This window comes from Apostichopus japonicus, chromosome 9 (assembly GCF_037975245.1).
Source record: "Apostichopus japonicus isolate 1M-3 chromosome 9, ASM3797524v1, whole genome shotgun sequence".
NCBI lineage: Eukaryota > Metazoa > Echinodermata > Holothuroidea > Aspidochirotida > Stichopodidae > Apostichopus > Apostichopus japonicus.
In genome coordinates this window covers 2,140,565-2,166,781 of record NC_092569.1, presented here as the reverse complement: position 1 = coordinate 2,166,781, position 26,217 = coordinate 2,140,565, and the positions used below count along the sequence as shown (strand labels likewise).

The following is a 26,217-nucleotide window of genomic DNA, read 5'->3' as shown; positions in this document are numbered from 1 at the left end:
TGCGGAAATATTCCTCTAACAATGCTAACGGTATGTACAGTATTTTTTTTTTGTAGATCCTCCTGCAAGCAGGAACTCGCAAAGAAGCCATCATTAGCTTATCAAAGCTGCAAGCTGACCGAACTCAGTCTATTAGATTCATATTTAACGTCCATGATTATGAATTGTCAATTGTCAACAACTCTGTAACTGGACCACATACATTAGTCTTGGAGTGACTCAAACTCGGGACCTTATGATTGAAAGGCACCGGCGTTAACCACTGAGCTAACACTCCTAAAATGTAGTTCATAGTTGGTTTATGAGTGTATCGAACAATTCACAAAGGATTGTTTTTTAACAAGCAGCCTAAAATATTGGCAAAGCCCTTCAGATAGCTAGACTGTGTACAGTAGGACTTTGATTTTTTTAACACTGTATATCTCAATAGGCTGATCATAGTTTGGACAAAACAGAGACATTTTCAGTTCAGTTGCCGGATGCTCTGAAAAAAACTTAACCAAAGTTAAAACTTTTTGTTATCTCCACAATAACAAACTTTATATATATAATGATGATGTGATTTTGTCTTAAAAAAATGTATGTGGAAAGCTTTCAACAGTCTTGGGGAACTTCAACCATGGGAATGTCCCTTAAAATACCAGCCTTTCACCATTATGATCATGCATTACTTGTTTTAATACAAAATGCAACAGGATCTTGGTATGACTCAGCGTCCTCGAGAGTCGAGAAGATTTCACACAGATCTACCCACCCATGACAACATCAACCAGGCAGAATAAATAGTATTTCAAATTTTTAAGTCAAAGGAGTGTTGCAGACTTAAGGGTGACACAAACCAAAATTAACTTAAATAGACTATGTATGTGGTAGAGATACAGTAACTGTCATTCATGAACAACTTCTCCAAACTGATAAGAATCTTGCTTTGGAATCCCCAACAGTTATATTACTACCTGCACCACTCATTTTGTCTGAAAGTGTCCGCTTGATCAAGTGCTTGCCACTGTAACTTAAGTTAAAATGAGGTAAAAACCCTGAGAAATGGGCTTGTCGTTTGCAAGAATGAAAATAGGGTGTGAAAGATGTAAGCGGCTGAAGTGATGTTTGGTACTGGTCCTTTCATTGGTTATGATGCCGAAGGCTCAGTAACCTTTGCAATGGTGCTGGCATAGTGTATGTGTGCGTGTGTGTGTGTATGTGACAGGTAGCTTGTAAACACGATATCTCAACAACCACAAGTTCATCAATGTTATAATTGGTAGGTAGATGCCCCATGATGTGTAAATGTGCCCTATTGTGTTTGGTCTCCATCTCATGAAAATCAATGATTAGGCAGGGGCTTAATATAAAATTCTTCAATTGTCAATATCTCTTCAACGGTATGTCAGATTAAGTTCATACTTGGTTTGGTGATGTAACTACGTCGTAAGTACATTTATGTTCTTTGCAGCAACAATGTTTACCTCATTAATATTTGTGAGTAGGTAGGGCTTAATGGGAAATCAGTTGACATATATTCTAGACACGATATCTCAACAAACACGAGTTGAATCAACGTCATTCTTGGTAGGTTGATGCCTGTGGGATGAGTAGATGTACCTGATTGTTTTTGGTTCCCATCTCATTCATGAGGGCTTACCATAAACTTTTGAAAATGTCAATATCTCTGCAACCATATGTCCGATTTACTTTATACTTGGTATGGTGATGCAACTACCACAACAAAAACACAAAATAATTAAATGTCATACTTGGTAGGTAGATGCCCTGTGATTAGTCTGTTTCTGGGTTCCCATGCCATGAATATTAATTAATGGGTGGGGCTTAATGTAAAATTGGTTCATACTGGTATGGTGATGTTTGTACATATTAAGCACATTTTCCTCCATTTCCATCTTATGTCATTAATATTCATCAAATTGCAAGCAAAAAATGGCTTTTAAACACAAGACAAGAACCAAATGGTTTTCATCCTTGGCATATTAGGTTTGTCAACCTATTTTCATACAATCAACCGTGTTGTTTTTTGTGTGCATATCATGGATATTAATCAGTGAACATTAAATTCTTAATCATTTCTTTCTTAATCAATTCTTAACATACTGTACATAAGTACAGTATATAGATACAGTACTGTACATGCTTCTGAGATCATAACATTTGACCTCATTAATATTCATGCATGTATCTGTTTTTATATTATGTCACTTAATAGACTTTGTCAACGTGATAACTAATTCCTGGTACCTTCCTATATATGTTGCCGCAATCATTAGTCAGTAGATATTATCTGATAAAATCTCTCGTCATTTTGGTGTGCACAAGTTCATGAATTTTAACATGTACTGTATGGCTTACCCACCACTGTGAATATGTTTGGGCATCAGAACCTCTTACATTTTTGTTTTCTGGAACTTAGGTTTTGTACAAATCAGGTTTTCATGCTCACATGCCAATTGGATCAATTTTCACTGATTTATGCCAAATCCCTCCCCCATACATGTAGATTTATGTCACAGAATAATTATTTAGTGTTCAAATTTTGTCTCTTACTAAATGCTGTTGGTTTCTGTCTACCAAAAATAAATAAAAAAGTATCAATCTTTGCACAGTTTCTATAGCAGGTTGGGAATTTTGCATAGCACTTTGCAATGAAATGCCAGATAATGTTCCCTGTATATATCAAACCAGTTTATTTAGCAAATTATTTCCATATTTTCCATGGTGTAGAATTATTACAAACCACATCTACTCTCGAAAATAAAAGTTTTGGTTGAAAACCCTGGTGCAGAGTTTACCTACTGTATATACTTTGCTGCGTACCTTGCATGTTTACAGTACTATGAGCAGTACTGTACAATACTGTGTATGTGACCATATATGCAGGAGTACGCTACCTGTCAGTACTGCGTGTTTACAGTACTACGAGCAATATGTACAATACTGTATGTTACCATATACAGGAGTACCGTACCTGTACTGTGTGTTTACAGTACTACGAACAGTACTGTACAATACTGTATGTTACCATATATGCAGGAGTACCCTACTGTACTTATACTTTGTGTTTGTAGTACTACGAGCATTACTGTACAATACTGTATCTGTATGTTAGTATATATGCAGGAATACCATACCTGTACTGGGCTTGATTACAGTACTATAAGAGCAATACTGAACAATACTGCATGTTACCATATGCAGGACCACTGTACCTGTACAGGTACATGCCAGTACTGCAGTATGTACATGCTATAACTGTTGAACTGTATAACAGCTGTTACTTGGATGACTTTTGTTTTGATCATTCTATTACAGTAGTGGTATTTGGGACTACTCCAGATTCTCAACATCTTGTAAATCTACTAAACTTTGTTTACCATTTACATTGTTTACCATGTACCATGTACATTACAATTTTACAATTTACCATGTACATTAAATGTTTACCATTTACATTGTCAATGTACAGGTAGATTAATTAAGTACAAAATCATATCATTTCAATGGTGACGAATAACAATACAGTAGGATTCATTTCATGCATTCCAGATAAATCCTGTCACAGTAAATGTTGGTTTTTTGTAAGGAAAGGAGCACACATGTCTTTTTATAAAATTTGAAATTGTTGTTTTCACAAAATCGTCTCGCTCCTGTTCATGGCTTGCCTTGCCAAGCATACATTTCAGTACTTCACCAGCTTTTTATATTGGATTAATAGGCAATGAAGTTGTAGTCTGTGACGTTCGTTGCCTGCGTGTAAAAAATAGCACACAGTCAATATTTCGAAATCATTCTTGCTTTTTATCAAATAATCTGGTACCCTAATTTGTGTGAAGCGTGGAATATATCTGTCTCTTTTAGGGATATATATGTACAGTTGTACCCTTTAAATTATATCTCAAACCAGTGTAATCAGGAGAATCAGAGACTGATTTCAGGCTCTGCAATTGAGTAGCTGACATATTGATCTCTTTTCCCTCAAAACAGCTCTATTTGACTGACCAGTTTCCCGTAATTTTTACAAAAACTGCAGATGATTACTCAAAACAAGATGGCAGTTGATTTCAGAGATACTACTGTAAGATAGCCAGCCCTTGATACCTTTTTGGTTGTTGCTTGGGGATTTCCGTTCCTCTCATCTACTGTAAAATGCGTTCTCAAACTCTCTTACTCTGAATATTTTCAATCTTTGAATATGTTCCATAGCAAGATGTTCACAGCTACAGTATAATATAAAACTGTGCTCTTGAAGACACTTTTATTCAAAATTTGTCTTCCCAGCTGACAATCTCTTTTCTTTTATAATTTTCAGAATTTTAATCGCATACTTTTTGTAAAAGATCAAGATAGATATAAAACTGAAAATAGAATAAATGAAAGCACACCCTTGCAATCTTTGGATTGATCAAAAGAGCGATTAATTTGGGCTTCAAACAGTCTCTGGAGGAATCATTTATACTAGAGCAGGTGTCAGAGGTTTGTTTATCATTCATTGAGCTATGTAAGGCAGAAAAATATAACCAAATTATCAAAATAATATGTTGGAAATAACGGGTAATTCGCAGTAACCGGATGCTCTTGAAAGGGCGACTTTTGGCAGAATATTTTAGTTGTGAGATGTCATTTACGTAGTCTAAGAAAAAAGAAAGGGAAAAAAAAAGAGTGTTACTGTAGGAATGTTTGTATAGCTATTGTAGTTTTTGCAAGATATTCGAGTTATTATTTAAATCACTTTAAATCCCTGGAATGCTACTTTAAGGCTAAATTGTTGATGACATCTGCTCCTCATTGTAGGCTTAATGTTAAATGTGTTAATCCATTCTATTTGTGAACTATAACATGTAAATCAAAGCAATGTTCTGTAAACTTCATGTCAACATCCTTTTAAGGGTAATTTTAGATTTCAGCATGGCTAAATGATTATTTTTTTTTGAGTTGGGAAGCAGAAGTTAATGGTCAGAGAAATTCTTTACACAGGCAAAATTGGGAATTTGTGATACAAATATGAAACTTTCATAACATTACACATGAATGTAAAATGTGGAGTGAAGAGGGCATTTGTCATGATCTAGTCGTTGGATCACCAGGGTAAAATTTAATTTTTTATTATTTTGGGTAGACTAGGCATAGTATTGTACAGTATTACTACAGTAGATGATTTGAAAAGTTGTTAAATCTTGGTAAATAAATAACCTACAGTAGGTAGTATCCACTTTAGGTTTCACGCTTTCAACTGTGCCTGCATACAGTGTACAGTACCAGGTCAGAACAACTGGTAGACATAATCCTCTTATGTCTTTCTCTTAAGTGTTCACCCTGCTCATTAACCTGGCTGTATTCTGTGTGTGTTTTTGTCCCTTCTGTTACTGTTACTTTTCATTCAGCCTCTGAAGAAGATCCTGCTAGGATGGAAACGTCAGGCCAACTTACTTTAACACATTCTCCTACACAGGCTCTTTAGTGGATAAGCAGTTTACTAACAGTTTTTGTCTTATTTTTATTTCCATACAATGATACAAATGTTTACGCGTCGCACTTTCAAATACAGTACAGTGCCGCACATATAAATTTGTACACTGTGCAAACACGTAGGAAAATAACAGCCCGAGAGTGTAAGTTTCACTAACGTGTACAATAAGTTTCTTATTTTTTTTTCCTGATGGATCTGCTCGTGTTCATATCATCTCACTTCACATCTTCATGGATAATCTTCGTAACTTATGACATTTATACACACGTCATTAATAATTCCACAGAGTATGAAGTAAGTAGGGGGATCCAGTCAGCCTTGTAATCGCTGAAGGTTAACTGAACACGTCTCTCATCATTCATGTTAGTCACATGCTGCATGGAGTTAGAAGAGTACTCCATGGTCACAGCCTCCCAGGTCTGTAGTTAAGAGTATGTGCGTGTTTTACTGTAATATGGAATCTTGAAATGCAACCACAGTACTGTGCCACTGGCTTTAAATACATATGTTTGTTCAACTATATTTCAACCATCAACGTTATCAACATTTTACATAATTCAAGTATGTACTTACAAAGTATATATGGTTGTGGGGATCCTCGAAAAGTTCATAAGAACTTGTAAGTGAGGTATCCCCAAATACAAACTCACGAAGTATATCAAAGGTTAAAAGTATGACAAAAAAAATGTTACAAGAAAATGAATAATAATAATAAGAAAAAGTGTGGGGGAGAGAAGAAGAAGAAGAAGAAAAAAAAAAACTTTAACAAAGACGTGGCCCGAATTTTAGACTAAATCATAAAATTCTATTCGAATGAAGGTAACGCTTTTAATTACGTTTTATGGCTGTACGTACAGTGTATACTTTCAATCGCCTCGCCGTGATCTGGAATCTGAAACATTGCTTGTTTTCTGTCCCTACATTATGGCTGTACAGTATATGCCGTACTTATGGCTAACGGTACAGTGCAGACTTTCTGTTGACATGTTGTCAGTAAAGGTTGCCTGCAATGTTGGCATGCTAATTTACTAAATTACTTTTTTTGCTTATTTTGAACTATTTGTACGGATGGTTATCAACCCTCCTCCAAATTATCATGAGAATATTGTGAAAACAAAACCAATAAAATTTATCATGCTGGAAAACTGCTATGGGATACTGCAGGTATTAATGCTTGGGAAGGTTGGGGAGGATACCTCATGCAAGAAAACTGCTACATATGATATACTGTACCGTAGGTATGAATGCTTGGGGAAGTGTGAGCATGTGTCTGCATATGGTGACTAAATTCTAGCATATTTTGGGAACAATACCGATTACTTTGAAACCAGTCATTTCACTTCGATCATATTTTTTGGGTGAGTTTATAAAAGTTGTGACTCATAGTAGGATCATAATTTTCTGAGACACAGGATATAACCTGAACATTTGCATCAAATGAACTTTACTCTAATTTGCAGAGAATTAATAAATAATTAATAGATTTCATATTGTCGCACAGACGTCGTTTTGTCATGCCGATCACGCACAAGTTCAGGAAGTTTTGGGCCGTGGTGCCTTCCTAGGCTTTTCCAATTGAACATCAAAGGCAATTTCCAAATTGTCGTAAAAAGTTGCCTTTCACTATCGATCATTTAATTAATTCGAGCCCAGATATTGGAAAACAAGATTGGGATATAGCTTAAAACTGCAGTATTGAAGTGTCCAGAAAATAATTAGCAAAATGATAAAACAATTTGGGCAAGTTGCTATGCACAGTACACAAATGCAATTGAAATGGGTAGTAGTTTATGTATGTCCAGGGCTTTATTTCATAAAAGTTAAGTACATTCCTATCGTGGACTTAGGAAGAATAATTGTTCCTAACACTGTTAACACAAGAATTATTATTAGCCTTAGCAACATTCCTAAGTAAATTTTATGAATTAGACCCCACGAAGGCACAAACCATGATGTACTACTGTACTAGTACTGTTTCTGTATAAGGGACAAAACTCTCAAAACTTGTGTAAGTTCTTCAATATTGCTACACAAAGTTGGAATACTAAATTAATCCCTGAGTTCAAATGATGTATATTATTATGTATATTATTTTTATTATGACTCTGTGGTACATTGATCTAACCTCTACAGTTTACCTATATATACCACCATTCCTTACCAGTTGGTGTTATTGGTAAATTATGTACAGTATTGCCACACGCCTAGACTTAATTTCACGCACAGTAATTGCTTTTACGCTTGGACATTAAGTCAGTGCAATCATTTGTGTGCATGTGGGCTTTATTTGGTTAATTGTATGTTGCCAAGCAGGGTGCCCTATTTAACTTGGTACCAATATAGATCGAATCTAATTGCTCTCGACATGAATGAGAACTGAGAACTTGTGAGAGATCTTTGCAAACAGTTCCATAGCATCTACAGTGTAATTGCAAGTAACAACAGTACAGTGCTGGGAATAATTTATTCAGTAGTGCTTACTGTAGCAGCAAAATGCTACAGACTGTATGGTAATTACTATATATATGCAACATGGGCAAACAATACAGTGCAAGTGCATAGAGAATTTAGTAATACTTTTTGAACACAGGAACCCTAGTATCTTAGGGGAGGTCAAACTTCAGAACCTTACGGACTGCTACGATATTTAAATAGTAAAGTATTCATTGGAGTGTACAGTGTAGGGTACTGACATACAAAGATTGTTTATTAAAGATATGTGGAAAATTGACCATGAATTAGTCTACATGAAGAGACTACAATGTTGTGTTAATGTGAATGGTTAGGTTCCAATTGATTTGCCGTCATTGTTTGTCCATGGAGGTCTGTTTTTACCTCCATGGTTTGTTGAACTTAATCATTTGAAGTGGAAATAAAAAGGAATAATTTATTTGGGTATCGCATAGCAAAATGATATATATGCAAAATGGGCAGTTTGCTAGATCTATATATACTATGCAAACATGTAAATAGCAGTTCTGTACACAGGAACCGTAGAACCTTAGAAGAAACAAAACTCAGAACCTTCAAAAATGCTGCACAAAATTTGAATGCTTAAAATATAATTCCATGTGATAGTTTATTTGTCAAAGAATTTAAGTTTAATGTACTGTGCTATGAGATTGATAGTTCTGTAGAATGACTTGAAGCCATAAAACAAAATCGGGAATATTTGAGAACTAGGGAGGAGAAATTATCCATGAAATGTCAAACTGGAATTAAAAATGATTTTATTTTGTGGAGAAAAAAAAACTCTTCTTTATACCCAACGAACGATAGTGAAATGTAAGAATGCTCTGGGTTTCACACCAAATGAGCTCACAAATACAGACCTAAATGTTAGCCTGCAGTGATGTTGCTTTCTCACTGTGGCAGATTTTGACAAACATAATTAAATAATTCAATTAGCTTCTCGCTTAACCTGGTTTCCACGTAACCCTGCGTTGGGGAAGGTAATGTTGTCCCTCATGATTATCCAGACCTACTGTACCAGTCACCATTAGAATATTTGACCTGTAGTGTGTTACTTAGTCTTTATTGTGATACATACTGTACTGGACTTTTTACTTCGTTCCTTGCTTACCTCTCTCCTCACAACCCTAACCAACATCGTGCGTTTTGTTGTCAGGATTTCCTACAGCGATTTTTCGTACGGAATTGGAACCTATGTTCTTGGTCTTTTCCATAATTTGGATACTGAAGTATTACCAAGCGTGGACAGCCCGATAAGTATTCTGTTTTTTTTGATAGGGAGGGATCTTCTATCACTGTAGGAAATCCTGACAACAAAACGCACGATGTTGGTTAGGGTTGTGAGGAGACAGGTAAGCTTGTCACTCGTAAATATCCAAACCAGTCAGTTTTGGAATATACCCTTATACTGTTACATGGTCAGGCTAGTGTACTCCCTATTAATACTACAGTACCTACTTTATATAACGTACATCACTCGAATTGATCATCTCTTTGATTTCTTACAGATTCAGAAGATAGTCGGGGAGAATATTTACGAGCGCTACAAACGATTCCGTTTTCAACTCGGTAAGTCGAATGCTACCAAATGTGGTTTTTTTGCTTTCGACTCGGTGAGTTAACGCTTGAATGCTTTTCCACAGATGGCACTTCTGTTCTTAAAATTGACAAGTCTCATAAGGAGGGTTTTAAGGCTTTCGTTTATAGTCAACAAACAGGATAAGAAACGTACACTTCAGTGAAGCAATTGTAACCAAGGAACGAATACTGTACTCCGTTCCAGCCCTAATCTCATTTGAGACAGCCCAGATAATATTTTTATATCCACGTCGCCGTTGTAAATGAACAATTGAAAGAAACCTCCGGATGCTGGTATGATCAATAAGTTAATCTCAATGGTTGCTACGTCCTCTTGTGAAAGGATGTTGTTTTACCTGATGGTCACAAGTTCACACGTTAACAATCTTCAAGATGCGATCACGTGTGGCTGCCCAAGTGCTGGTTGTTCAGGCTGCATAAAGTGCACTTCATGTAGCATATGGCGTGACTCCATGCGCATTAGTTCATTAGGAGTTCACAAGGGAATGTTCCATCAATTTTTCTAATTTCTTTTGTATGATTTACTTTCTTCTATAGTGTGGATGAGGAAAGTAGGTTCACAAAACATTTAATATCTGTCAAAGTTGCTGGTTGTATTCATAACATGACATTTCCTGTCAAGAAGGATATATACATGTACCGTATGTACCGTATGTGCGTTGCAGACATGCAGTGTTGGCTCGTCAGGTTTTAAGTGGTGTAAAGGTTCTTGATGGACACAGTTCTGTTAGATTGAAAAAGTGGAACCGTTTGGATTGATAATATTTTGAAGACATGCTGTGTAAAATGACTTTGAAATCTGTGACGAAGGACTAACAGTATCGTATGCCATATAAGTGTACAGTGCATAAAGTATGCCATGTATATTTACACTAAAGTATATCTAGTGATCCCTGTGGTGTATTATTTTGAAACTTTTAATAGAAACCAACCCAAATAAGTGTTAAGTATCTCCCTGCAAGGGGTTTGTAAAAGAAAAGAAAGAAAATGCTGTTCCTCAGTTTTAAATGTTCCTCTAGATGTAGAATGTTTCTGCTAGATTTGTTGAAGATCAAATTAGCATAATTATGAAACTCCACTCCGTAGCCTTCAAGTAACTCTATACACAAAGGGCTTAGGACTGTTGTTCTGCTGCTCAGTGGGCCAGGGGAGGGGGACACACCCCTTCTTTATAAGATCTATGATTCACCACCGGCCTTCCATAATGATTCAGCCCCTAACTAAATCATTCCAGGTAATTTACTGTAGAATCCCACGCTCCCATGGTACAGTATCAACATCATTCATATTATACCCTGCATACTCTAACCTCCCTATGTTCAGTAGTAGCAAACATGCCACATACACACAACTCTTTAATTTTCTTTTTGCTCTGACCCATTCATGATATAAAATGAAATTTATATTATTAATATTTTTTTTGTAAAGCCTATATTTAATATTTTAATAGACCCATTCATCATATAAAATGAAATTTATATTATTAATATTTTTTTTTTTTGTAAAGCTTATATTTAATATTTTAATGGACCCATTCATCATATAAAATGAAATTTATATCTTTATTTATATTTTTTGTTTAAAGCCTATATTTAATATTTGAATTCCATTACAGAAATTGATCTAGACCCCAACAGAACCTATTGTCCTGAGCTGGGCTGTGAGACAATCTGTCACGTGTGTCACACTGGAGGAGATCCCACCAAAGCTAAACCTGTCCACTGTCCATCGGTGAGAGACTCAACGGTCATTCCGATAAATAATCGACCTTTTGCAAACGAGAAAATAAAATATAATATTTGCTTTTTATCTAGCGCTTTATACCAGCGATAGGTCTCGAAACGCTTTACAGACCTTATATTACCCCTGGTCAATGATAACCTGTCCCAGAGACAATCCCAGCAGCAGTTATATACTGCCCCCACAGGTACCCATTTAACCACTGGGTGGAGAGAGGCAAGTGAGATAAAGCATCTTGCCCAAGGACACAACGTAATGAACTAGGCAGGAATAGAACCTGCAATCCTTGGATCACGAGTCCGACGCCTTAGCCAATTGGCCACAACGCTCACTAGTAGCACACTTCACGTGACTTCAATAAAAGTAGCATGCAGTTGGTGTTGAATTGTACACCAAGTTTAGTCATAGGTTGGGTGCAATCTGCAAAATAAGATCATTTGGTTTAGTTTGGAATGTTAGTCGACAAGACTATTGGGGCCACAAATAGCAGATAGTTTAACATGATTTGACATCTTCTCTCCTGTCTTTCTCCATTTAGTGTGGACTGACCTTCTGTTGTATCTGCAAGTCCAGATGGCATGCCAACATATCATGTACTGAAAATCTGGAAAATCTGGCACAACAGCAGGGAGCTTCAGCACACCTGCTTGATGTTTTATCGTAAGTCCTGTTACACAGATATTTAAAAGGATTGCCTGAATTTGAAGACGAGGGGCAAAATTTCTTTTTGCTCTGTTTGTTTGGTTTTGAAATCAACTTTATATGAATATGGAATTCTTTATAATTTATGAATAATGAACCTCAGATAAAACATTTTGAGTCATTTTTTTGTTGAATCTTTAGTTTCATATGGAACATATTATCAATACTTGAAACTGTATAAGAAGTAGAGAAGCAGATGTTTTGTATTGTTTTCTCAAACATGTTTCGACATTATACTGAGCGTAAAATTCTGCCTAGAATATTACAAGTGCTGGGAAAAATTGAGTTTGCCAATTTTTAACTTTAATGCTGGGGTTTTATGATTTTAGTTTATCGTGAAACCTTGAAAATACGAAGGTCCAAGTGTAAATAATATGCACTCGTTAGTACCTTTGTGTTTCAGTCGAACCATTTCGGCGAGGCAATTTGCGAGGCAATTCCAGATAAAATGACGACTTCAGTAAAAACTTCCCTGTCACCCGAAAAACAAAAGGAATTGTTGTATGAATTGTTGAATTTTGCTCAGTTTATGCGTAGTTTCTTTTCGTCTGTCTTTCAGAGTCAGATATGACGGTGATGACGATGCCAAGATAAAACGCTGTCCGATGTGTCATATACCGATAGAGAGAGATGCAGGGTGTGCCCAGATGATGTGTAAGAGGTGTAAACACGTCTTCTGCTGGTACTGCTTGGCTAACCTTGATGTAAGTTAAACAAACAAATGACTTATTTACTTGCACCTCTCATATGTGTATCCAATCTACTTAAGCAGTTTCCCATCTAGCGAGCCTATGGTCAGTGGTTTCTACTTTATGCAGGTTCCCATTGACCGAGCTTACGGTCAGTGGTTGTTCCTTCAGCTGCATCCACAGCTGGAGTTGGAGTCGGTGGTAGCTTGGCCAGTTTGTTCTCTATCTTAAATCTGTAGGTGGAGAGCTAAGATTATGTACTTTAAGCAGCTTCCCATTGACCAAGATTACGGTCAGTGGTTGTTCCTTCAGCTGCATCCACAGCTAGAATTGGAGTCGATGGTAGCTTGGCCAGTTAGTTCTCTATCTTCAATCTGTAGGTGGAGAGCTAAGATTATATACTTTAAGCAGCTTCCTATTGATCGAGCTTACGGTCAGTGGTTGTTCCTTCAGCTACATCCACAGCTGGAATTGGAGTCGGTGGTTGCTTGGCCAGTCGGTGGTAGCCTGGCCAGTCTGTTATTTATCTTCAATCTGTAGGTGAAGAGCTAAGATTATTATATATTCTGTCATGTCTTGAGCATGATTGAGATGAAACTTGGAATAATTTCAGTGTTGTTGGCCATGTAGTGCATCAAACTCCATAAGATCAGCTAGCATGGAATGTCTATGTACAGCCAGTTGATTATCGGAACAGAGTATCAGATTGTTGGATTAATGTGACAATGTACGGTTAAAGCCTGTAAGCAGGTGTCGCAGTTCTCAACACCGACCTCAACACTATGTTAACCTGCAATTTTGCCACGGAAAAATGTTCCTAAGTCGAGTCAACTTTTCACTTTAATTGTGAAGATCGGGGCAGAAGATGCTGTCATTAATTTAGACAAAGAGATTTAATTAATTTAGACAAAGGTTTGTTACATTTAGATGGAAAGACTTCAAATGAGAACTGGAAAAAAGAATAAATTATATAGTTTGAGAGCAAAATGATGACGCTACTTCTCTCCTAGAACATATCGGGGAGATATTTCAAAATGGAACTCATTTTTATTTTTGATATTGTTTTGATATATTTGTATTGTTTGGTAGATGACAGGCAACTGTCATCTTAGTCGTATTTGTGACATAATTGCTTATGATGTCTCTTTCTCTGCCTTTTATTGAAAACTGTAGGACGATTTTTTACTACGACATTACGACAAGGGGCCATGCAAGAATAAATTGGGTCATTCCAGAGCATCGGTCATTTGGCATAGAACCCAGGTAAGCTGACGTGAGGACCAATAAAGTTAGATGCCTGTGTGGTATTATTTTGAAACATTGAATATATGCATGTCGGAACCACAGTTTGTATCAAATTTAAGAAGGTCTGGAATGTTCATTAAGTCAAGTACTTATTATGACAGCTTTCCCTGTGTTTATTTGTCAAACTTTGTTTCTCAAAACTTGATGAACAATATCCTGGTCAGTCTTAGCTTCCTGATACTCAGATCGTGTGAGAACACGAAAGGACCGTTTCATGTTGATATATCTATAATTCAGATTCTTCTGTCAGTGCTCGATTTCCTTGGAAGGATGTGCAAACTTCCCCATACTTAGTCACTGTGTTCGTTTCAGATATATATTATTAGCATTACAGTTATTAAAACAGGAAATGTACAAAATTTCCTTTTTCTGTGTCAGGTAACTAAATGTATCCATGCTTTTAAAGGTTATTAGATTTTTGTACCTATTGTTAGACACTCCATGTTTATCCTGTACAATAGCTATATGCAACCATATAATCATTTCATCTAATATCCCATTTGAGTAAAATTGCTACACAGTCACAGATGAAAGCTTTCTGTTTTCCAACATTTTATGATTTTCAAACCTTACCCTTCTAAAGTACTCGCATGTACAGTTGTCTAGTGATTTGTTACAGAGGAATAATTTTTCGTTTTCAGTTAATGTTGAAATTAGCCATTGAGCTAAATATAGAAATCAAAATGTTGCTTTCTTTTTCCTTCGAATTTTATTACATGCATGTACCTCATATACTTGATGGAGGTCATAGGTCAAAAGTGAGAAATTGCACTGGAGAAATCTCAATATTGAGCTGATACTTCATACATGGCACAAAACAAGAACCATATTGTTTTTGGTGAAGGTCAAAGGTCATATGAAGATATATAATATAACATGACTCTTTTTGACACTTTGACATGATCAATAACTTTGGAATTATGCTAGACAGTGTCAACACCCTGGTTTAGGTTTTTCTGTTTCTATTTGACTTTGCTGGGGAAGGCATAGGGAAGTGGATCGAGACGTTCCCATTGTTCCCTGCTAGTCATGGTGATGAAGGGGATGTGGTTCTCATCCCATGGAGAGGGGAGGGGGGGTGGGATGGAAGGGAAGGGGAGGGATTATTCCTGGTATTGTTCCACTGTCCTTCATATGTTAGCCTGTCAGTACCAAATGGTGAACAACCTGGTCATATTTGTTGATCTTGTTTTATTGTTTTTTTTAAACACCAGGTGATTGGTATATTTGCTGGTTTTGGCATATTACTACTCCTAGCTTCACCATTCCTTCTACTCATTGCACCTTGTATCCTCTGCTGTAAATGCAACCTCTGTCACTGCCGAGACGAAGACGATAATCTACCAACGTGAGGTACCACCCTAGGGTGGGGACCTCCCCCCGCCCCCCAAGGTTTGGTGATGGGTATCATACATATGTAAGTGCATGAACCATCTGAGGTAGTTATTCATTTCATTTGTAATATCACTTGTTGTACAGTAAGTTGTAGAAATGTTTATGAAAAACATTGCATGTAAATGCTGGTCATCTGTGAAGGACACTTTTGAGTAAAAAATCAAAGTTGCTTATTACCGATACATCCACACACAACTGTTGGTTATCTGGGATACCCTGGACACACTATTCTCATGCACTTCTTGGTCATATAGGGAGAACGAGCTCAGTGTCATTTTTCTGTAGTTTTTTATATTCTTTTGTATTCATCAACTTATGCATATTCACAACTGGTTATAACATCCTGACAAACTATACCAATGAAAAAATGCTGTTTACCCTTTGGTTGGGTTTATAAGTCTAAAGGTGTTTGGGTGTAAAATTCACCTACAAAATGATGTTGATAAAAAGTTACTTGAATATGTCTCTTACATTTGCGCAATTCCTTTATCTTTTATAAGAAACAGATATATGATCAATTGAACCAATATTCTACCTTTACAAAATACTGAACAAAGAAGGATTGGATTAATAATGATAATTTCATAGATCTATAGTTTAGCATCATGGGTGTGTGGGTATCTCGAGAATTCACGTATAACGCTCTTGCATGTCTTTTTGTGAGTGGTCGTCTGACTGGAGAACGGACCTGTCGAACGGAGCATGGGGAGTCCTGAGCGGGAGGAACAATACCTTGAAATGTACTGTTTGCTTATTGGATTATCTCTCTCCGAATTAGACTACTGGGACTACATGCACTGAGTAGAATGTGGAAGGAAAACTCTTTCCCTTTCGTTTCCTTATCCACCATGCCTAATTTAATCAGCTCATTTGCTTATTAAGGATGACATGAGCCAATTTATTTATTTATGTATTTTGTGATCATGCTTGTTTTTGTTAACTTTTTCCATTTTTTCCCCCCACCCTCTTCACATTTTCAGGTGATTGCAAGCCTAGCTTGCGTAGGTCTCTTCATCCTGCTGGCGTCACCCTTGCTCCTGCTGGTCGTTCCATGCATCTTCTGCAGTAATGGATGCGGGGATGAAGAAGAAGAACTGGACTAATGCGTTGGCTTCAAAAATGGAATTGCCTCTGGTGCCATCAGAAAGGGGTAGCCTCCTTGTTGTTTGTTCAAATTCAGCTTCCACCTGGAGAAGTGTTAGATGCCTCGAGTAGTTTTGTCAAAGGAAAACCTTGTTATGAACTTGGTGAAACTACCAAAAGTGACTACTGTAGTGATCAACAGTATGAATAAGAGGGTGAAGAAGTGGGTTGGAGCTTGTAGGCAAAAGGAAGAGTGAATGTGGCAACTCATTGGTGCGAAGGAAGAGGTTATTTTGGTTGTATGTTCACTTGCCAGGGTCATCTTGTCCTCTTTCAGATTCAGCCAGAAATTCTCATTTTGTTTCATACATGGCCAGATTTGAAAAAAAATGAAGCCTAGTATTACAAGAAATTTCACAGAAGTGTATGTTGTGTTTTTCCAAGTACGTTTGCATGAAGCTTTCAAAGTATTTTATAAGAGCCTAGCACCTTTCCAAAGAAAACATTTTGTGGAAATTAAAGTTAACATATATCAGTAGAGACCAAACTAGAATGAACACTCATCAGTTAGAACTTTGGCAATAATTATATAGACAATTGTTGTCAGTAAGCCAGAAAATAAGCTGGCTATTGGCAACAGTGTCCTGTAGCAAAGTCAGATTGATAATTTTTTTATTTTTTCCTCTAAATCAGTAATTCTGTGGTAGTAATGTACATCAAGCAGTATTGAAACTCTGGATATGTGACATGGCCATTTGGAATTTTGATGGAGCTTAGCATAATTCTTATGGTTTTTAGTTGCTCATTAACCTGTCTGTATTCTGTGCGTGTTTTTGTCCCCTTTTTAGTTGCTCATTAACCTGTCTGTATTCTGTGCGTGTTTTTGTCCCCTCTGTTACTGTAACTTGTCATTTAGCCTCTGAAGAAGATCCTGCTAGGATCGAAACGTCAGGCCAACTTACTTTTACACATTCTATTACACAGGCTCTCTAGTGGATAAGCAGTTTGCTAACAGTTTTATTTTATTTTGGTTTTTAGTTGGAATAGCAAATGGTCATTCTGCCGAGTGTGGATTGTTGGGCAGGTTAAACCCTGTTTTCATATTTTCTTTTTATAAAAGGAAGCATTGTTTTCAGCAATCTGGTTGAAAACAGTTCCGTCTGATGTGAACATCATCAAAAGCTGAATATATTAGAGAAATTTGAAGTACTTGCAGTAGGTCAGTTTTATTAATTCCATGGCAGCTGTTCAGTTGGAAAGTTTCTTTTCTGACTGTTCAGCTGACTGTTCAGCTTTCATATGTTTACTGTATATTTTCTGCTTGTTTTGCGAGGTTTTTTTTTTCTCTTTAGAGACAGCTCGTTTCCTTTGGTATTCTTTATCCTTGTTCTATCAAGCTCATTTGCCACCAGGCGGATCAAATATTTCCTAATTTGTTTTTCTGGAAGATTTTAAATACAAAGTATTGGATAAATTAAATGAGAGGCTCACTTATTCAGACTGTTATATTTCCCATCAGTGATTTGCGTTTCCCGATTAAGTTCCATTGCCTTAAATATTTCTGATTAAATTGGGTAAAGATAGTCTTGTATCTGTCAACAATGTAGAAACTGACGCAGCTATTTATTACATTATAAGGAGTTATCATCAAGCATGGGTAAGGTTTATGGAGGTCCCAAGTTTTTGAAATATTTAAAGAAATCAAAGTGAAGCTTGTGTGTATGAATGTTTGGCCTGATTAGCTTACAATTTGTTGATTAAGAGACACTTTCAACTAGCACTACTGTATCTCAGTATATTGTAATGTAGGCTAGGTTCTCGTTACTGATAGCACACTGTACCAAGGTTTTAACTTTCGCAATGTCCGACAACACTTTTAAGAGAGTTCTTAAAACTTGTAAATCCAACAATATATTCCCTCCATGTTTAAGTACAAAATCGTTGAATTTTTCTGATAGAGCTCACAGCCTGTTGGTATTGTATATATAAGAGTAACATTTTGTAGATAGTCAAGTGCAATTGGATTAGAGACTTTAGTATTCCAGGTGTCGGATATCAATTTTTTTTATAAAGTGTATGGTACAATAAAGGACCACAGCTCTGTACATGGTACTATGTAGTTTTGATTGTAATTTTCAACGAAAACCTAAATGATGGTATCTACATTTAAGTTTAATTAAAATGAATGGTACTTGGTAATCTGTCAGTGCACAATACCATGTTCTGAGAATACTACTCCATATCACTAACCCTGGAGGTAAGACACCACACTACCAGTGCAGCTACGATGCATTAAGCACCACCGGTCTGTGCTCTGTAACTTCCATTCCCCAGATCTTTGAAATGGATTTGAGGGTGGGTGAAAAAATTTATACAAAAGTAAAAGTTATATATATTCTTAGACCAATTGTGAATGTTACAGGAAGTTTTCCAGGAAGTGGTGGTTTAAGGTTTCCATAAGAAAAGACAAATAACAAGTGCATTTTAATAAAATTATTTTTATTAAATGTTTACTATATACAAACAAGAAAGGTAAAACATAAGAAATGGCATAAGTGAATCCCACCAAAGTAAAAGAAAAAGAGAAAGAGAAAAAGAAAAGAGAAAAAGAAAAAAGAAAAGAAAGTTAACACCAGTAGAGCATTTCTAGTAATGTGCACATTGGCTACCTCTGTAAATCAAGCTTGGACTCAGCAAGGATTAAACACTCCTTATTGCAGTCTTCAAGATATCAATAATAAAAGTTATCAAATTAAACAATTGTGGTCAGGCTTATAAATCAAATCCCCCCCGGACAGAAAATATGATCCCTGTAAACCTTGAAGGCCTGACTTAAGGATCTCATAATACCGTAGATTGTCAGTAAGATTAAGAAAGCAACTACAATTTATATAAAAACAGGATTAAAAGCTACTGCATGTAATAAAAAATTTAGAATCTTAATCAAATGAATGTTCTTCGATATTGCATCATCTCATTCCAGGCATCCTATTCAGTTTGTATTGTTAATATATTCCTCTTGCTGAACTGTCCGTCCATCAACAAACTTACAGACAAGATCATTTCCATTCATCATGGAACACCCGGTATCACAAAATGTAGGCAGGGTTTGCCCAGTGGCTCTCTCTGAATGGCATGGTTCCATACACTACACATTGAATTCTGATCTATTCACTTCTGAGTGAACGACTCATTGTTCTTAAAAATCTGCTTCTAAGCTGAAGACCTGATCTTCCTTGTTCGACATGAGGCCTGCTTTTTGATATTCACCTACTCTCTTCTCAAAGAAATTTGTTTTGCCCTCCAGTGAAATGTTCTCCATGAAGTCAAATGGATTACTGACCTTCCATTCCTGGAAATACAAGAAAAAGAGAAAATAGAGGTAAAATATTTAAGAAGGGATGGAAATAAGGTTTCTAGGATTAGGGGAAATTGAGGGAATTTGGGAATAGTTTGTCATTTAGTTGAATATATCCTTTAAGATCTTGCTGTTAAATATGTTCTCACAGGGATATAAGAAAGCAGTTTGGCAAATTACGGGAACTCTTTAAGCATCAAATTCAATTTGCCTATGTACAGAAAGACTTCAAGTAGGAACCCAAATAGTTTCCTGGAATATTTTCCCAGACAGCTGTTTATTAAGAATAAGGCGACTATACACACCCTATACTATGGGCAAAACCGACATGAATACAGAAAGGCAGCATTGAAGCTAGTGCTTTTAAAATCTTTTTACTTCATTCAACCGTTGCTTTTTTCGATACTTCTTTTTAACTGGTACTGGCCATAAGTTCTTCTTACAATGTGAGACAAGTTAATGACCCTCACCTTGGTGCAGCCCAGTTCTAGTAAGAGCCGGTCAGCCACAAATTCAATGTACTGTTTCATCAGCTGGCAGTTCATACCGATGAGAGAGACTGGAAGTGCATCCGTTAGAAACTCCTGCTCTATCACCACCGCTTCTTTGATTATCTCCTTGATGCGCTGCTCGGAGGGCTTGTAGGTGAGATGGCTGAACATGAGACATGCAAAGTCACAATGAAGACCCTGATGAAAGAAAAACAGTAAATTGAGGTTATAAGCAGCAAGTAAACATTGTGATTAACATTTAATGGAAAGACTTTTGAAATTCATTAGTCTGCCTTTCTTTTGGCAAACATTACTTTAATTTTAACACCACGAGTAGGGAAGGATTTGCTTTTAAGTCCCAAGTTACTATGAATACCACCTATCCTGTTTCTTCAATGTCAAGCAGGCTAGGTATTGGTTACAAGCAAAGATGAACTGAAATGTAATAATGTAATGCAATGTAATATTGGAGCATTAGACATTTGAGTATGCTGAATTTCGTTATTGAGCAGGATCAGTGAAAAAACTCTGCTCACCTCATCCCTGCTGATGAGTTCATTGGAGAATGTAAGGCCTGGCATTAATCCACGTTTCTTGAGCCAGAAGATTGCAGCAAATGATCCCGAGAAAAAGATGCCCTCGACCGCGGCAAAGGCTACCACGCGTTCGCTGTACCTGGCAACTTTGTGGTCGATCCACTTCAGCGCCCAGTCGGCCTTCTTCTTTACAGCTGGTATGGTTTCGATGGCATTGAATAATTGGTCTCTGGAAAATAATTGAAAATGTCAATGTTTGATTATGCAATGTGTAATTAATATTTCAACAATGATATCAGTTGATTTGCATAGTAACAAAAAATGTTACTATTGCTGTATTTTTTTTAACAAACTAGGATTAATGTTTTTTTTTACGCTCCATGGCTGATCTCTCAAAACCATATTTCTGACACTGGACTTTGCAGAATATTTCAATTGAGAACCTGTCATGGGGAGGCTAACAATGAAAAGGCCATCCTCCCTTTTGCAAATCAGTTTGAATCTACTTATTATATCCTTACCTCTCTGTTGTATCCTTGATATATGTGTCGATGAGTAAACTGTACATTTCTGAGTGAATATTTTCGATTGCTATCTGGAATCCGTAGAAGCACCTAGCCTCTGATGCCTGAACCTCTTGGCTGAACCTTTCCACCTGCAAGCAGAGAGAATATTCGAGTTGTGTTATTGTAAAGTGAATAATTGCATGCAGTAGTTTATTATGAAGTATATTGGATTCAACAATTTGGTTCAATTTGGAGATCTCCAGTTCTTTCAGTACCTCCAATCCGAAGAGAACCATTTTTAATTGTCAATGGTGACTTCAGCAGGCTGTTCACTGGCCATGAAGTTTGCCATTGAAGTTTCCTTTTGCTAGACATCTGGAACTAGCACATGATACGATGGTTTACAATCGTCAGTCAATAATAATCAACAATGAACCTCGTACCTTACTTAAGCCCTGTATTACTGTTAATTATGAGAAATGATTGGTCTGCTCTGAAAAGAGTACACCGTTAATAATGTTTGCCATTAACTAAATTTTAGCCAGTAGTCTTTAAGTCTTTTGGGGATCTGTTAGGGCAGCTAAGGTCTTGCTGGGTCTTCCCTCTTGTTGCAATGCTTGGCTTATATTATTTACATATTTCTCTCCCTGTCATATCTGCTGTTGTGTAAAAGGAAAAGATTACGTTTAACTATTAAACTTACCAGATTCTCGTTAACGATACCGTCACTGGCTGCGAAGAAAGCTAGAACATGTTTAACAAAGTGCTGCTCTTGCGGTTTCAGCGACTCCCAGTCCTTCATATCTTTGGAGAGATCCACTTCCTCGGCTGTCCAGAAGGAAGCTTCAGCCTTCTTGTACATTCTCCAGATGTCCTGATACTCGATAGGGAAAAGAACAAACCTCCTGGGGTTGTCCTTGAGGAGTGGTTCAGCAGCCTCTTCCTGCAATCAAATAAAATGGATCATTGGATTAGAATTGAAACTTCCAAGAATTAAAAGAGTAATTTTATCAAGTTCATATTGCTACTAATCATTCATTAACTAAACAAAACTAAAACAGATTGACTGATTTTGCAGGTGCAGATACAGAATGGAAGGGGGAACCCGCAAGGGGTGTAAACCTCTATCCCCTTTCTACCCTATGAAAAAAATATATAAAATGCTCCCAAGGCTGCCTCTCCTCATGGAAGCTGTCTCTGTTGACCCCAGGGTCACCCTGCTGCTTCAAAAAAAAACTGGCTTCAACCAGATGTCTCATCAACTATGGCAACATAGATCCAGTCAATGCATAGCCCTTCCCAAAAGTAAGTCTTAAGAACAATGGAACATTTAGCAGGAATGGTAGACTTTCATTTTGACTAAAGTATAAAACTAATGGTTCGATTTGAAGTCTAATGAAAAAAAATGATGAAACTGTCGGTTCATGAAAAAGTCCAGTACAAACTTTGACGGACAAATCTCAGTTGTATTTGCATGGCATTTTGTCATATATTAGGTAACTACTTATTATTCATATTTCAAAGCTGGTATTGACTAGATTAAAAGCAGTGAAAACTAACCTGTTTAACATTTTCTTGGTTAGGATTTGATGGCAACTGCAAGGGAAAGAAATGAAATGAATCTTAAATGAAAGATATTGTATTCAGTTTCATAAGAGTAAACAGGATAAGTGTTAAAAGAGCTTTTGGGGCTGGAGTCAAGATTGCATTAGCTCTCACAAGACAACAGGTTACTCACATGGACCAAAAGTGAAGGAGGGTGTACCTGGGAGGGGGAAGGAAGGTGGTACCCGGGAGGGGGAAGGAGGGTGGTACCCGGGAGGCGGAAGGAGGGTTATTAAGATGACCTGCAAATGCTACATATGATGGAATGGGCTTTCAAACTTGAAAATACTGACCAGTTGTTTCTTCTGTGGGATGTCCGTTTTGATGATATTCTGAAGCAGGAAATTAAAAAAATATACTTTTAATATACATTATAAATGATTAACATATGCAAGCTGAACCATATGTTCCTAGGACCCCTCAGGGACATCTGTATAGTGTTAAAGTACTGGTCAGTCTCAATGCAGACACAACATAGCAACACCTCTCGAGGTACATTGAAAACAGTTGACAAAGCGAGTAACATGTTCAATTTAAAATTTATATACTTGCGACAGAACAAATTACATTTATATGATATATTTAGTGTATATATAATCACATGAAGAATTTCTTTTACACTGAGAACTTTTCATACAGTGAACTATGATAGAAGAGGACGTTAGCTGAAATAAATTTTAATTATATGTCCAAATTTTCAATGCACATTTTTGTTCTCAGTGAATACTTTAATTCCTTTGTAGAAAACTGCTTTACATCTTTACTCTTAGGCTACTACTACTAGAAATGCAATAGGCATACTGGATAAATTATTCCTGTGTAATTATAAGCATTTTAATAAATGTTATAAATCCTGAAAATCTCAAGGGTCAGGAATCACACATCTGAACTATGCCTCGGCATAGCCTAACTAGTAATAGTATTATTAACTTGATAAATGTTAAGTGTTGAAACCATTCTTATAGGCTTAGGAAAGTTAGAAGTATTATATTTCGTACCGCCAAGACCACCTAACTAGTATTTACTAGTGTTGAAACAACCTTTTGTAAGCTCAGGATTATACAGGCAAAATGCACAAGGAAAAAAAAATGTTAACGATTCTCTTAACTGTGTATTGAACAACAGTATATAGAGTAGAACTCTGAGTAAGAGTTCGTCAGTATGCTGTATAGAGACTATCGTGCCTAGCTAGCTTCAGTGAATTACCGAACGTATTGTGACGTAATTAATCCGGGCGCGAAACGGATATTACACAACACCCACACTGAACGCTTACATAACGTGCATTGACGAAAATTTTACCTGTTTCTGTGAGTCTCCGAGAACTTTGATTTTCCTTGAAGAGGAAGTTTTTAAGGTCTGAAACAAATGAGAAAAAACTAGGTTAGCCTACGCAAACGTTGTACAAACTAGCGAAGTTCTGCAAGTTCCAACCTTGTGAACAAGCCTAACGTTGGTTGGGCTATGAAAAGTACAAGATTTTCTTCATCATTGGATTGATGGTGAACACGGCACAGACTTGCGATGTTAGAAACATCAAACAGCTTTATCTTACTTGGCCTCAGCTGTCAGACTTGTAATGAACGTTTTTTCATAGCATATGCGTTTAGGGCCACGAATAACACTACCGCCTAAATAAGGCTATGAAACATCTGTGTAATTCCTTGGATGCTAAGACTTACCTGATTTTCCTTGTCTTCTTCAATTGATAAGAACTTCATCTTCGTTGTTTCAGGTGAATGGACGGAAAGCATTTTGTCTAGATTTGAAAAATAAGAAAATTGAAGCAATGAACTTAACTAATGGTATGTTAGGCAGGTGGTGCAGTAGAAGTTGTTGCCTGGTAGAGATGAGCGGGAGAACTGAATTCGTGTAAACAATTTTGTTTTAGCCGCGCTATTTTGTGACACGCATAGGCCCCGCCTATCTTTCTAGACAAAGCCGTTTGTGGACCTCCAATTGGTGGCATGAAAGTCAGAACTGAATAAACATTTTAAAGACTATGCTACTATATTTGCAGGGCCCCATAAATATTTTTGATAAGTTATAAGAACTCTATATGCTTTTTGTAATGTTTTACGATCAGATAACTTAGTTTATACATGTGTATTACTAAATTAACATGGTAACGTTTGCTTACAAAATTTATAAACGAAAAAAAAATCATTAAAGTAAAAACAAAAATTGGAAGAGTTTATTTTCTACCCTTGCCGATAGCGCAATTGCTTAACCTTATATCGATTAACGACATATCTTATTAGACAGCTGTGAATGTCATGTCAATTGTGTAGGCGCGTTCGCTTTGCAAATGAATAGCCAGAACAAAAGCTTCCAAACTATTCAGTGCTAGCGAAGCACTAAAAAAGAAAGAAACCACTAACATAAATGGACACGTAATTGGTCAAAAGATGTCTTAAGTCTGAAGTTACCAACGGATTTGTTACGAAACAGAATTTCAAATGGAGAAACTTAACGTTACATAAACTGGACCCAGGCGGTGTAGGTAAGGATGAGGCCCACGTTACCAAGGTATATGGTGGAGACGTGGGTGGGGACAGGGGTCAAATAGCGATACAGACCTTAATTAATGTATATACATAAACAGAAAATGAAACCATTTATTGTATAGTCTGCTTCATTTATCTAACCTAGACATGCTAATTAAAACACTTATATGGAAGCAGCAGACCATGTCAGGGGAAGGGCAAGTGGGGGACGGACTATAGGGCTTCTTCACCCCCACTAAACATCCTCAGTCGAGGTTAGTAATGGTTCAGTTGGGTGATTTATTTTGCATTCAACCACAGGTTTAAAGCTTCACGTAAATACTTTTATGTCTTAAATATGCCTCAGAATGAACCATTTGACATATATATTTTTATTTGTTGGGGGGGGTGGGGGTGTAATGTTATTGCATATACATAAGTTACACGTGTGCAAACATTGCACTACAGTGTAAATTCTGCACCTGTATGTTATTGAGTTGAGTATTTGAATATTTGTATTATAAGTTAGAGCACGCCGTCTGCTCGTCCTTGTCCACCCTGTCTCTCCATCTGTCAACACGTAATCTTGGGGATTTCGTCCTATATCTGTCCTGTACAGTATAACTATGTTATGCAATAAAATATAATAAGATGTTAATACTCAACGTCCAATGTGTTCTGCATGCTTGATTGCTCAAAGAACTCAATAATTAAAAGGGGATGACCCCTTACCTCTACCCATATGTGGGAGTCAGCTTCAATGACCCCAGGCCA

At 36.8% G+C, this 26,217-nt stretch overlaps 2 protein-coding genes and 1 long non-coding RNA gene across 4 annotated transcripts in view; 2 read left to right on the top strand and 1 right to left on the bottom strand.

Moving 5' to 3' along the window:
- LOC139974416 (probable E3 ubiquitin-protein ligase RNF144A-A) overlaps positions 1-16,873 on the top strand; it is a 28,147-nt gene extending 11,274 nt beyond the window's left edge. Inside the window, exons 4-10 of one of the 2 annotated variants that reach the window (XR_011795476.1) lie at positions 9,457-9,517; positions 11,163-11,278; positions 11,826-11,947; positions 12,549-12,693; positions 13,852-13,941; positions 15,198-15,400; positions 16,359-16,873. Coding sequence is in view for 1 of the 2 variants with exons in the window: in XM_071981557.1 (XP_071837658.1) it covers positions 9,457-9,517; positions 11,163-11,278; positions 11,826-11,947; positions 12,549-12,693; positions 13,852-13,941; positions 16,359-16,481 (657 nt within the window). In the remaining variant the exon portion in view is untranslated. The remainder of the gene's footprint in view (positions 1-9,456; positions 9,518-11,162; positions 11,279-11,825; positions 11,948-12,548; positions 12,694-13,851; positions 13,942-15,197; positions 15,401-16,358) is intronic. The other variant, XM_071981557.1, reaches the window with a different exon arrangement.
- A 2,070-nt stretch (positions 16,874-18,943) lies between these two features.
- Positions 18,944-24,823, bottom strand: LOC139974413 (ribonucleoside-diphosphate reductase subunit M2 B-like). The gene is made up of 9 exons (XM_071981555.1): positions 24,640-24,823; positions 24,260-24,316; positions 23,251-23,289; positions 22,913-22,948; positions 22,056-22,295; positions 21,368-21,501; positions 20,847-21,075; positions 20,290-20,508; positions 18,944-19,813 (listed from the first exon to the last, which is right to left on the bottom strand). The coding sequence occupies exons 1-9, from the start codon at positions 24,709-24,711 to the stop codon at positions 19,661-19,663; spliced, it is 1,179 nt and encodes a 392-aa protein (XP_071837656.1). The 5' UTR covers positions 24,712-24,823; the 3' UTR covers positions 18,944-19,660.
- Positions 24,824-24,940: 117 nt separating this feature from the next.
- Positions 24,941-26,217, top strand: part of LOC139974418 (uncharacterized) — an 84,656-nt gene continuing 83,379 nt past the window's right edge. Inside the window, exon 1 of the long non-coding RNA XR_011795477.1 lies at positions 24,941-25,460. This is a non-coding gene — a long non-coding RNA (uncharacterized lncRNA). The remainder of the gene's footprint in view (positions 25,461-26,217) is intronic.